The sequence below is a fragment of the Camelus ferus genome, chromosome 2 (genome assembly GCF_009834535.1).
Source record: "Camelus ferus isolate YT-003-E chromosome 2, BCGSAC_Cfer_1.0, whole genome shotgun sequence".
Lineage (NCBI taxonomy): Eukaryota > Metazoa > Chordata > Mammalia > Artiodactyla > Camelidae > Camelus > Camelus ferus.
In genome coordinates, this window is record NC_045697.1 from 86222081 (window position 1) to 86234722 (window position 12642).

General features: G+C 41.8%; 1 protein-coding gene across 5 annotated transcripts in view; it reads right to left on the minus strand.

The window, feature by feature from the left end:
* The window catches only part of TRPC3 (transient receptor potential cation channel subfamily C member 3), a 70328-nt gene extending 60449 nt beyond the window's left edge, over window positions 1-9879 (minus strand). For 3 of the 5 annotated variants that reach the window (XM_032462811.1, XM_032462828.1, XM_032462820.1), the window contains exon 1: window positions 9338-9552. In XM_032462811.1, coding sequence (XP_032318702.1) covers window positions 9338-9552 — 215 coding nt within the window. Of the gene's footprint in view, window positions 1-8033; window positions 8248-9337 lie in introns of those variants that run through there. The other 2 variants (XM_032462806.1, XM_032462815.1) reach the window with 2 other exon arrangements.
* Window positions 9880-12642: the final 2763 nt, after the last annotated feature.

A 12642-nucleotide genomic window follows, 5' to 3' on the forward strand; every position in this document is an offset into this window, starting at 1 on the left:
ATTTGGCTTTTAAAATACATTAGTCACTATCAATTATATAAATATATATAAATCTCTAATATTATTAGAAGAAAAAGGATCTGGGTTTCTATCAGTATCATCCATATTCAAGTCAGAAGTCTGAGGTTTTCAGATGCTTGCTCCCATCTCATCACCCTGTGACCTGCTTTTCAACAGAGAATCCATATGCATCAGTCCTATTTGACAAAATGTATTTAGAAATGCAAAACTGCTGTACAGTGTTTAGTACTGACATGCTCTTTCCTTAACAGGTCACACGCTTATGGACATTTAAATCTCATTTTAAAAAAGGTCCAGGACCAAATCCATGTTGTCACCTCTTATTTGAATAGTGCAAAGAAAAGAGGGGAGTTTTCTTTTGAATAGAGGAATTTTTTTGACTAGATAAGTGAAGAGAAACATCTCTGCTCTAGACGCTAAAGACAAAATGCTATAACAATCCTAAATATTCTCATAAAGTCACTGCTGGGCCCCTAATGCACAAGTGTGAAGTTGTCCACCCGTAGTTCTCAACTACCAGACCTTCTATATGGGGCCAGATTCCTCTGTATTCACCCTGAACAGGCCACTAATCTGGCTCCCCTGCCAGAACAACACTGTGCAGTGTTGATCACCTGAAGGGGGTCGATCTCGATCTCTGGCGAGGAAGTTGAAAGTCTTCCTATTAAGAGCAGAGAGCTCTGTAAAAAGCTGTCTTCCTCCCATTACATTTCTTGTGGAGTTTTAGAGAGAAGGAGAGAACACAACAGACAGACCTTTGCTATCCTAGCACAGTAATTAAAAACCTCTAAAATTCTAACCCAGTCCTCTGATGATGTCTAGGATCCTTTCACCTCTTCGATATTAAAAAATAGAAAGCTGTAAATGGTATTTGGCAGGGGGACAGTTGTGCCTTGAGATGTCCTTTTCTCTTTCCCCCCATTCTTAGTCCTCCTACTTAGCTCAAACTTTCTCAAGCTGATCTCCCATCAGTAGTCAAATTGAAATGATGAATTAATTGAATCTCATAAATGAGTTAGTAATAATTAGTAGTCTCCTGTGTTGCTCCTCCTAGGAGTAAATGCATTTAAAATTTCGTTGAAGAAAGAAATGCTTAACCCAAAAGGGGCCACAGTGTAAACACTGCAGTTCTAGGAATATGGAGATTTCAGATGTCCCGCAGCTGCTGTGAATTCAATGGCAACCTTCAGCTTCAGTTTATCAACTTGTAAAAGAACATTCTAGACTAGATAAACTCAAACATTCTATTCTTCTTCAAAATATTCTATATGAGTTAAATTTAGGAAGTATGGTACTAAGATAATTTTAGGTGGAGGGTGTCAGATGATCCTCAAATCACACTGTATAGGAGGAGGGTATAGCTCAGTGGTAGAGTGCATATGTAGCATGCATGAGGTCCTGGGTTCAATCCCCAGTACCTCCATTAAATAAATAAATATATCTAATTGCTCCCCCTCCTCCAAAATCACACTGAATAGATTACTGTCAATTCCATTTGCCTATTAGGATCAATCATAATTAAGAATATTCTTCCGTCTGCAATCTTGGTTCTATTAATAATACTGTCATCATTTGGACTTAAATGAACACCTAAAACAGAATTGTAGGGATGTTCTGTTTCAAGATGATGGAATAAAGGCCTTTCTCACCCCTTCACCTCTCCAAAATTACCCACCTAAACAACACAGAGAACAAAGAACACAAATTTCATCTTCCACAAAACCAGGAGACATGTGTAACCCCACTCCACAATGTACAAAAAGGAGATGAGTTGGAAGAATGGTGAAGGACTTAACAGAAAGAAAGAAGGTCCAACCAGAGTGCCTGTGACAAAAAGCAGGCTAATCTACCCAATACTAGAAAAGGCTCAGAAACTGAAGGCAGAAGAAGTCTCAGAAAGTAGAGATGAGGCAGGAGCCTAAAATGGAGGAATTGGCTGAAATTTTGTATAAGAAGTAGGTAGTAACCCTCCCGCTGGATCACTAACCCCCAGCCGATATGACCAAGTGACAACACTCTCACCTCCCTATAAGAAATACAGGAAACAAAATCTCTGGGGAAACTAAAAAGATTCTCTAAATGTGGGGATACCAGGTCCAGGGGAGGGTATGAACTAAGAACAGGGGGTCCCTGGCTAGTTCCAGAATACCAGCAGCCAGGTGTACTATCCTCTAATCCTTCCTTCCCTGAGAAATTTTTTAAAAATACTGTATCTCTGAAATAAGAAAGAATGTTATAACAAAGGAATACTCATAAGACTAAAACAAAGTTTTAGAGATGAAAAATATAATAGATAAAATTGAAAAAATTTAGTGAAAGAGTCAGAAAATATATTTGAGGAAATACCTCAGAAAGAAGAACAGAAAAAACAACCACTGGAAAACACCATAGTACAGATACAAAAACTAGAGTATCAGATCAGGAAACCCAACATCCAAATAGTTGGAATTCCAGAAAGAAGAATGAAAATAGCAGGTAGGAAAAATTAAAGAAATAATACAAGAGAGCTTCCCAGAATCAAAGGGCATAAGCTTTAAATAATGAGAGGGTTCACCAAAGGGTTTACCAAATGTCCAATTCATGGAATGAAAAAAAGACCCATATCAAGGCATTTCAAGACCCATATCTTGACATTTCAGAACAGCACTAATGAAGAGATCATTCATGGGGAGGGCGAGGGGAGTTAAAGTCCACAAACAAGGGAAGTCAGAAGGTTTGGAAGAGATGTCTTCAGGAAAACACACGCAGTCAGAGACTGTAAAAGATTTAGCTAAAGAGGCAAGAACAAGATGGGACAAATATTTTCTCTAAGAAAAACAACTAACCATAAAAGAAAAGAAACGTAATCATACTACACAACTTGACTTAGCAGTGAGTGACAGTTACATGATCATAATAAGGAAGACGTTAAGGAAGATATTACCCCAAAACTGTGATAAACCATGTGGTGTAGGATCGGGGAGACTGAAAGGTATAAGTGAGTGAAAATTCTTACTTAAGACTACTGATGACATCTAAAATACATGAAAAACAAAGTAGCAATACCGAAAGGAGTTGAAAGTGGAGTGAAATAGAGAACAGGAAGAAAAGGGGAGGGAACCAGGGAACTGCCATGAGCTTCTTGTTGTTCTTGTAAACCTTTTTTTAGCACTAAGTTTTAAAACTATATTCATGCATTATTTCAATATTATACGAAAATAATTTACAACAAACCAACATGACAACTCTACATTGTACATAGTAAAATTACTACTCTAGGGGATAAACTAAAAATATAATTCAAAGTATCTGATGATTAAAGGTCTCAAGTCTAATGCTGTGCTGTGCTATTCTTGAAAATTATAACTATGGAGAAACCTGCCTCTTCCTTAATAATGATAGTCTGACTTTAATCCTTGAAGTTCAAATTCCTATCCCTGAAGATTCAACAGTGACTTGGCAAATCTCTGATTTCTACTCCAGCCACGGGAGAGAAGTGCTGCTTCTAACCTGAAATCCAATCCAACACGTGCAACGTGTTCTCAGTCCCACAGCCAAGCTAAGCCTAGACTGGAACATCTACACAAGGCCAGCACCACAGAAACTAACATCCAGCTAGAAAATCTGGCATGCAAGGCACTGTGTACTCAAATTCAGATCCCTTGTCATACAAAGTTGAGCAACAAAAGCTCTATTTTTTTAATCATCAAGTCACTCTGCGGCTTTATTTTACATAATTTTCAAAATAGAAATTGTATATGTTTATAGTATACAATATGACGATTTGATATACATATACAGTTGATCTTTGAACAACACTGCTTTGAATTGTGTGGGTTCACCTGTACACATATTTTTAAAATAAATATATTGGAAAGACTTTTAGAGATTTACAACAATTTGAAAAAACTCACAGACAAACCATGTAGCCTAGAAACATTGAAAATACTAAGAAAAAGTTAGGCATGTCACAAATGAATAAAATATATAGAGATACTAGTCTATCTTTGCATAGCCATGAGATGAGTGATATTTAATAATAATATATTTAAGTAATTAAATATATTTAAATAATTAAATAATATACTTAAAATAAATTTAATAATAGTAATGTTAGTTTTCTTACTGTTTTATAACTTTGTTTTCAAAGAATTACATTACTATTTAGTATGCCTGCCTCTCTCTCTCAGCTGGAGAAACTGTCTATCAATCTAGCATCACAGGTAATTGGTTTTAAAGAAAAAGTAGTAATGTTTCCAATACTGTATTATGAATATGGCATGGTAATACTGTGTGCTGTAAAAATTTTATAATGGTTCATTCATTAGTTTCTAGGCTAGTGAAGCAACCGTATGGATTACACCAGGCTACCATAAAGCAATCATATTGCTACTTCTTTGTTATCAATGCATGTACATTATACCTGCAAAAAATTATGAATTTTTCACATTATTTTTTCATTTTTGATGTCTAGTGTTAGCCATATGTATAATACCTACAGTGTTTTGTATCATACAATACGATACTGATGTAGATACTGACAGACACATGAATCCTTTTGTGACAGATGAGTCCTTTTGTAACAGATGACATAAGCCTATGGTATCAATAAATACAGTACAATACTGTGAATGTGTTTTCTCTTCCTTAGGATTTTCTTAATAACATGTTCTTTGGCTTACTTTATTGAAGGATACAATATATGATACATATAACATACGAAATATGTGTTAATCAACTATTTATGCTATTGGCAAGGCTCTGATCAACAGTAGGCTACTAGTAATTAAGTTTAGGGGAGTCAAAAGTTAAACAGGGATTTTCGACAGTGCAGGGGAGTCGGCACCCCTAACCCCTGCATTGTTCAAGGGTCAACTGCACATAGTGAAATGATTATTACAGTCAAGGTAATTAACTGTCCATCTCCTCACATAGTTACCTTTTGTGTGTATGTGCAATGAGAGAACCTGAAACCTACTCTCTTAGCAAACAGCCAATATACGGAAAAAACTTGTGTCACCTACTGATGAATAGAAAAAGAAACCATGTGTGTGTGTGTGTGTGTATACAATGTAATATTATTCAGCCTTCACAAAGGAGATCTTGCCATTTGTGACAATATGAAGGAACCTGGAAGACATTAGGCTAAGTGAAATAAGCCAGACACAGAAAGAAAAAAAACTTCATGATCTCACTTATACATGGAATCTAACAAAGTCAAATACATAAGACGCAGAGTAGAACTGTAGTTACCAGAGGCTGAGAGGTGGGGGGAAATGAGGAGATGCTGGTCAAAGGGTACACAGTTACAGTTACATAGGATGAATAAATCTATAGAGATTTATTGTAGAGCATGGGGACTATAGTTAATAACACTATATTGACTACAGAAGCTCTATTATTGATTTGCCAAATAACCTTTAGAAATTGACTTGACATCACTGTGTACCAATTTTCTCATTTGCCAAATGACAAAACCTGCTTTAAAGAGGTGTAACTCAAGTTAATTTGTATAAATGACAGCATGAGGTATTACGTAAACACAAATTACTGCTTTTATTATGACAAATTTTTGGCAGCACAAGAAAAACTAAACAAAATACACTCTTCCAGAAGCCTTTCTCTCCTAAAGATAACAGCTGAGAAATCTAATGATTTTGTTCATGTGTGTTAATACATACAAAGGATTGATTCTTCTTACTAAAAGCAAACTCGCAAGTTTGTCTCTTACATTTTTTCCCCACTTTGGGGGAGGGAGGTAATTAGGTTTTTATTTACTTATTTATTTTTAATGGAGGTCCTGGGGATTAAATCCCAGCCCTTGTGTATGCTAAGCACACAATCTACTACTAAGCTAAACCCTCCCCTGTGAGTTTCTCTCTTGATTTACCGAGTATTTGCCAATTCTGGGTCAATTCTTTCCTTTTATTGAAATTCTCTCTAGGCATTCTTGTCTAAGTACCACCTGCTCCTTCACCTTTTTCTGTGTCCTTTGCTTGCTCCTCTTTCTTTCTGCCCTCTAAACAAACAAAAAAAATTCCCTCAGAAAACTAGCCAGCCCCTCTTCGTATCTCTCTTCACATTCCTCCCTGGGATAGTATCATAAACTCATACAACTCACTAACAATGCCAGTAGACAGTAGACTGTCACATTCTCCCAAGCTTCAAACTTGCATTTCATCTTCCTGCTTGACACTTCAGTCAGAACTGGCTGAAAAATCAGATCCTCCTCTTTATTATTTTCTTTTCAACAATGACCTCATGACCTTAGTCATCTACATCAAAATTACCAAGTCATCTCTGATCCTGCTTTCTCTTTAAAACCCTCATGGATAGGAGTTGCAAATTCCCATAGATTCCATCTGTGTGTTCCCTCTCCATTCCACCCCATCAGTCCTACACTATTACAGATCCTAATCTTAGCCTGGACAGCTACGATAGCCCCCTGATTTATTTATTCATATTCTGCCAACTGCCATTTCAATCCATCCTGTTCGCAGAGTGGCTTTGATCAAACTATTGCTGCTATGAAACAATCGATGGCTCCCTACCGCCTCCGTTGACACACAAGATCCTCTACATTAATTCCCCAAACTAACACATCCAGCTAAATCTCACTGCTCTCCTACACATGCTCTGTGTTCCAACAAAACTCAGTTAATATTCTCTGGACATGTGTGGCATTTTGGAAGCAGGGGGGCTTGGATTAATTATCCACTCCGTCTCTGCTTCCTATCCTATTTATCTTTTAAGGCTCATAAGGTTTTCTTGATTTCTCCACAACATTATGTTGCCCATTTCTCCTTTGCATTTGACTTTTCATAGTTCTATCCTTGATGTATGTATTTATGCACAAATGTATTCTAACTAATAGTACAATTGATCATGCCCAGTTTCATTTCAACCTCTCCCTTATGAGACTTAAAAGTCCTCAAGTGTAGTAAAGTTGTCATACTTGTCTTTATGGCTTGTTGTTCCTAGTCTGCACTTGGCACATGTAAATGCTTAAGAAATGTCTTTGAATGAAAATTCACAAGAATGCCCTTCAAATGCTTTTGGAGTTCATCAATCATATTTAATAACCAAAAACTTCAAGAATAAATTCATCTTGCCAGTAACATACTTCTTGGTCCTAGGTTTGCAAAACAATTGGGAAAAAGGAAGTCTTGGTTTGAATCAATGGTTGAATTAAGAGTTCTAGCAAAGGATTAAAAAAAAAAAGTCTTGTTAGTGCTAAAGCAGATGACACTTCCTTCCTAAGCTAGTCTGTTTAAAATTTCTGAATGGAATACTAGAACATGGAGCAGTGAAATGAGCAACAGGGTTCTGCTAAGGAATCTTTGTGGTTTAAAAGTGGGATTCATCTTGCTGAATGTTAAATTCGGCTGTTCTGTTCTGCCTACTGAAAACGACCCTGGGGCTTTGGTAAACTGGGTATCCTTCTCCATTTCCATCCTAGGAGTGTATGTTCACTTTCTGGGCTATTAAACTGTGACCATATTCCACTCAAAGATGGAATAAAGAGCTAATCTGTGCTACAGATATTAAGTGCGTCTCTAAGGCTACCAAGTGACAGGACGCAAAGAAACATGAAGAGCTTGCTGCCCTGCTTCCAGAAGGAACATTTATTAACATGTGTCTCCTCCAAATGACTGGGTCTTCTAGGTCGCTTCACAAAATAAGTACGCTACATTTACCTGTTGAATTTTGTAAAGTCGGCAGATAGGAAAAATGTTCGTTCTATTACCAGTTAGACAGCAAGTCTACAATAGAATTTGTCCCAATGCTTTGTGTAATTGACCTCAAGCTTCAAAAAGCAAAGTGTGGAACCTCTGCTTCGCCCTACTTCCTCAGATAAGAATGCTCTGGTGTCCCTTTTAGTGGGGATTTAAGATAAAACAAAAAAACAAATCAATAAAAGAATTAAGAAATTCAAAAAAACCAAACTGGCAAACGGAAAAATGGACAATCTGTTTAAAACCTTAGGTGAGGCGGGAAGAGAGCTAGCCGCGCTTTAATCCCAAAGGACATACCTTCCCTCCATTTCCTGGGCCTGTTCCACTCCAGGCTAATCTTCAGCAGTAATTGAACCTCGTCTGCATGCGTTGCTCATTTTCAATCAGAGACCTTCCCTAGGCGATCTACTCCCGGACACTGATTTCTGTTTTCTGTAAGCAAGTCCGGCCGAGCCAGGTGCGGGCTCTGAGCCAGATAAGCAGCACGAGATCAGGTTGGTTCGGGGTCGCCCCAGAGGTCTCGCACGCGGGCTATGCACAGCACGTGGGCAGCAGGGGGCGCTGCAGAACCTCCGTCCCTTCCCGGGAAAATTAGTTACCCGGCCCAGGCGGTGAGTGCCGCCCGCCAAGACTGGCCCCAAGTCCTCTACCTATCCGTGCGTTCTTCCTAAAATAAAGACAGTAAACTTCGCGACACGCCCAAGGTACGTGACAAAAGAAATAAAGAGCATGCACCCCTATACAACTAACCACCCTCTTTTTCATCTCTCTGCGTCTCGCAGCTGGTTAAAGGCTACTTCCAAGATCTGGAAATTAAGAAAAAGTTGCTCTTCCTCACACATTAAAGCGCCGACCTCTACCTTCCTTTAAAAAAGAAACAGCTACTGACCCTCAGCCGCCTGGGAACTACAACCAAGTTCCGGAGGCCGCCCCGCGCCCACTCTCTCCCCGAGAGACCCGCTGGGGCTTCGGCTCCAGTTTTCCCCCCGACTGTAAATGGACCGTCGGGAAAAGAGGCGACAGGGCAAACCTTCAGCCCACACTCGGTATCGCACACGGTCCCCTCCCTTCTCATTCTCGACGGCCCGGAGCGTCTGAGGCGACTCGGGTTCCCAGGGTGGGGCCACGCTGGACGCCGCGGAGGAGGTCGGGATTCGAGTGCGCGCCTGGGTCTAAGCACACCTTCCCCTTCATTGACCTCCCGGGGTAAGCTCGGGGACCCCGGGGTCCTTTTATCCGCGGGGTCCTCCGACTATGGGGTAGCGGTGCGCGGCTCCTTGGTTATAGGAGAGCAGGCGTCCGCTTACTAGAAAGCTTGTTTGGCATCCGTCGTGTCAGTCGGCGGGGCTGTTCCGAGCGCTCGAGGCTCGAGCCGGCACAGACCCCTGCCACGCCTTCGGTGGCCCCCCAAGTCCCTCCACAAAGCAGGACCAAGGGGGCGAGACCCCGGCCTAGGTCTACCCTCAAGTCGCCCTGAATATAACTGTCGTGGAGGGTGGGCTCTGGGGGTCCGGGATACATTACGGGACGGCCGGGGGCGAGCCTACCCGCCCCAGCCCTGTCCTCTCGAGGCGAGGGGCCGCGGCCGGCCGTGTACTCACATGTCGGGCCCCGGGGAGCTGGGCGGCGGGCAGTAGCCGTGAGGTTCCCGCTGCAAGGGCGCCAAGCGCGGCTCCAGCCCCCCGTTGACGCCCCTCCAGCCCCGCCGGCGGCGCTGCGGCTCCGCGCCTTGGTCCTCGCCCTCCTCCTCCTCCTCCTCCGGCGCGGGGAAGGTCACCCTCGCTTGCTCCTTGCACTTCCTGACCTTGGTGGACATCGCGCCGGCCGCGGCCCCAGCGCCGGGATGCCGGCTGCTGGCCTCCGCCGCCGCCGCCGCCGCCGCCGCGCGGTCTCCCCGCTGCGCCCCTTCCCCACTTCCCGCGGCTCCTGCAGTCCCGGGCGGGCCCGGGCCGAGAGGCAGGAAGACCGAACCGTGCGGCCCGAGACCGAGCAGTTAGAGGCGGGAACCAAAGCAGAGTCGCCGCCGCCGCCCACCATCAAACCGTGGGGGCAGCTGCTGCGCCCGTGGCTGCGAGGAGGGAGCCCGGGGCCGAGCCGGGAGCTGGTGCTGGGAAAGGCTCTCCCGCCCCGCGGCGGCGAGGGCGATGCCTCCTCGGTGCCCGTCTCCTGTCTCCGACAGCATCACTTGCTAGGACAGTACCGTTACTCAGGGTGAAGGAAAGAGAGGGAGGGAGGGAGGGGGAGAGGAGTGGAAGAATCAATTCCTTATCAGACAGTGAGAGCTGGAGAGGGAATCAGACAAACCAGCAGGTAGGGAGTAAGGAAATCAGAGAAACTTCCCTCTCCGTCCTCCCACTCCTCTTCCAAAAGAGCCCTTTTCCATTTACAGATACAAGTTTCCTAACGAGGGGAAATGGAAATCGCCTGGCTTGTTCATTTTCCTGCATTCGTATTTATCCTATGTAACTTTATATTTGTTTCATTTGTTGTTTGATGTTTCAAAAGCATCATTTGTTCGTCGTGTTGATTTAGCTGAACCCACAGAGGTTTAAGTACGTTCCCCTGAGTTTTTGTACCCCAAGAATGGTGATGTTTTAATCATGCTTGGTGCTTTAGGGGTTATTTTTTATGAATCCCCAAAGCGACTAACAAGATTTATGTACTTTTTTAAAGACATATTTTCCAGCAAAATTTAAAGTATCTCTTTTAAAACTTAAAAATTGCATTTTAAAATTCAAGAGCAATATTTCTTCTGGGAGAAATAGACTCATGGAATTTTAGTCAGAAGAAGTTTTAGGGATCAAAGTATTTATCTCTTGTTTGAGAAATAAGAACACTGAGGCTTAGAGACTGCGTAAACTATTCGAGGTAGTGAAAAAACTCGTTAGAATTAGGTGAGTGTATTTTCCAAAGCTTTCTGTTGCTTCAGATGAATCGCTTTCCAGCAAGTTCAACTTGGAAGAATCACAAAAATACCAGATATGCTACAATGAAATAAAATAAGATACTCATTTTTAACTGTATTCAATTATACTATATTTTTGAAGAGCAGTTCTTCTCGAATTTAAACAAAAAACAAGGAAAATTAGCTGTTTTGAACTACAGTCTTAAAAAGTAAATAATACACTGTGTGTTTTATTAAGATGATAAAGTCTGTATGTTTAAGGAAGCAATGCTGTTTATTTACATATCTGGTACAGAAAAAACAAATAAGTAATATTAGTGTTTTACAGTTGGAAGCACTTTTCCCATACCAGTACATATAGAAGTGTTAAAATCCTCACAATGCAAGTTTGCAGACCCCTTCAATTCCACCTTTGAACTATCTCTAAAGCAGGTCTGCTTTTCCCACTCCAAAACTCCTGTTTCATTTCAGGCTCCCATGATCCTCCCTGCCGTCTAGTCTTTCTGTAGCCCCCCCTCTCCCCACACCACTTCATCCTCCACACTACTAGAGAGACCATGCTCAGAGCAAGTCTGATCATGATTTTTCACTGTAAAAATCTCTGGTGGCTTCCCACTGCTTTCAGGTTAAAATCCAAATTTGGCATGCCTGGCCCTTTGTGGTCTGACCCTAATTCTTCAGTCTCTCCTCCCATCCTCCTTCATATTCATCCTAACTCCACTTACCCTGAACTTCTCATTCATCCCTTGGCATTCCAGCCACTCTCCCATTTCACAGCCTTGGTCTGTGGTATTCCTTTCACTGAAGCATCTCTCTCCCCTCATCCACCCTGCACACTTTTACTTTTTCCTAAAGACCTACATTAGATGTGCCTCCAATCTGATACCCCTCCTGTGTGCCAGTGTATTTCCCACAGCCGTTGGTCCTCACCCGAGGCACTCTGTGTATACCACAATCTTACCACTAGTCACAGCATTGACATGAACTCTTCACGGGTCTGTTTCCTTTTGAGACTGTGAATTCCTTAGGATAGTTTGGGGTCTTATTTATTTTGAGCTACTTGGGAGTTTATCTTTTTGTCTTTGCATTTAGCTCAGTGCCTGGTGTGCAGGACAAGCGCAATACATGTTTGCTGAATGAATTCAGGAAGTCTACGGGTTCTTTATATTATGTTTACAGGCATATGAACTGCTTTTATGAGGCTCTGGATGGGGAATAGAGAACAGAGGAGTGCCAGAGTCACGAGGGTTTACTCTTCGATACCATATGAGTTTGCTAGGGCTGCTGGAACAAAGGATCACAGACTGGATGGCTTAAACAACAGAAATTTGTTTTCTGACAACTCTGGGGGCTGGAAGTCTGAGATCAAGATGTCGGCAGGGTTGGTTTCTTCTGAGGCCTCTCTCCTTGACTGTCTTCTCTGGAGTCTTCATTTGGTCTTCCCTCGGTGTCTGTGTCCTCATCTCTTCTGATAAGGACACCAGTCAGATTAGATTACAGCCCACATAATGACCTCTTTTTTAGCCAATTACTTCTTTTACTTCTTTAAAGATGGTATCTTCAAATACAGTCACATTCTGAGGTACTGGTGATTAGGACTTCAGCATATGAATTGGGGGAGGGAAGCACAGGTCAGCCCATAACACAGACTCTCTCCTGGGCTTAGAAAACTGTTCCATCCAGAGTCTGCTAACATTTTTATTCTTTTTTTTTTTTTTAATGGAGGTAATTGAACACAGGACCTTGTGCATGCTAAGCATGTACTCTACCACTGAGCTATACCTCCCCCCCATTTTTATTCTTAAGAAGTGCATCTATGAGATTAATGAAAACCCAGAGGAGAAGAAATCTAAAAGAAAGTAGATTCTTAGAAGAGAGAGGAAACATGGACCACCTTGGCATAAGCCGGCTTTGGTTTTTTCTTCTTTTGTAAAAGAGGGTCTATCACTGCATATATGTTGTTGGCTGTCTATGTATTCGTGAAATAAGTGTTTGCCTAAC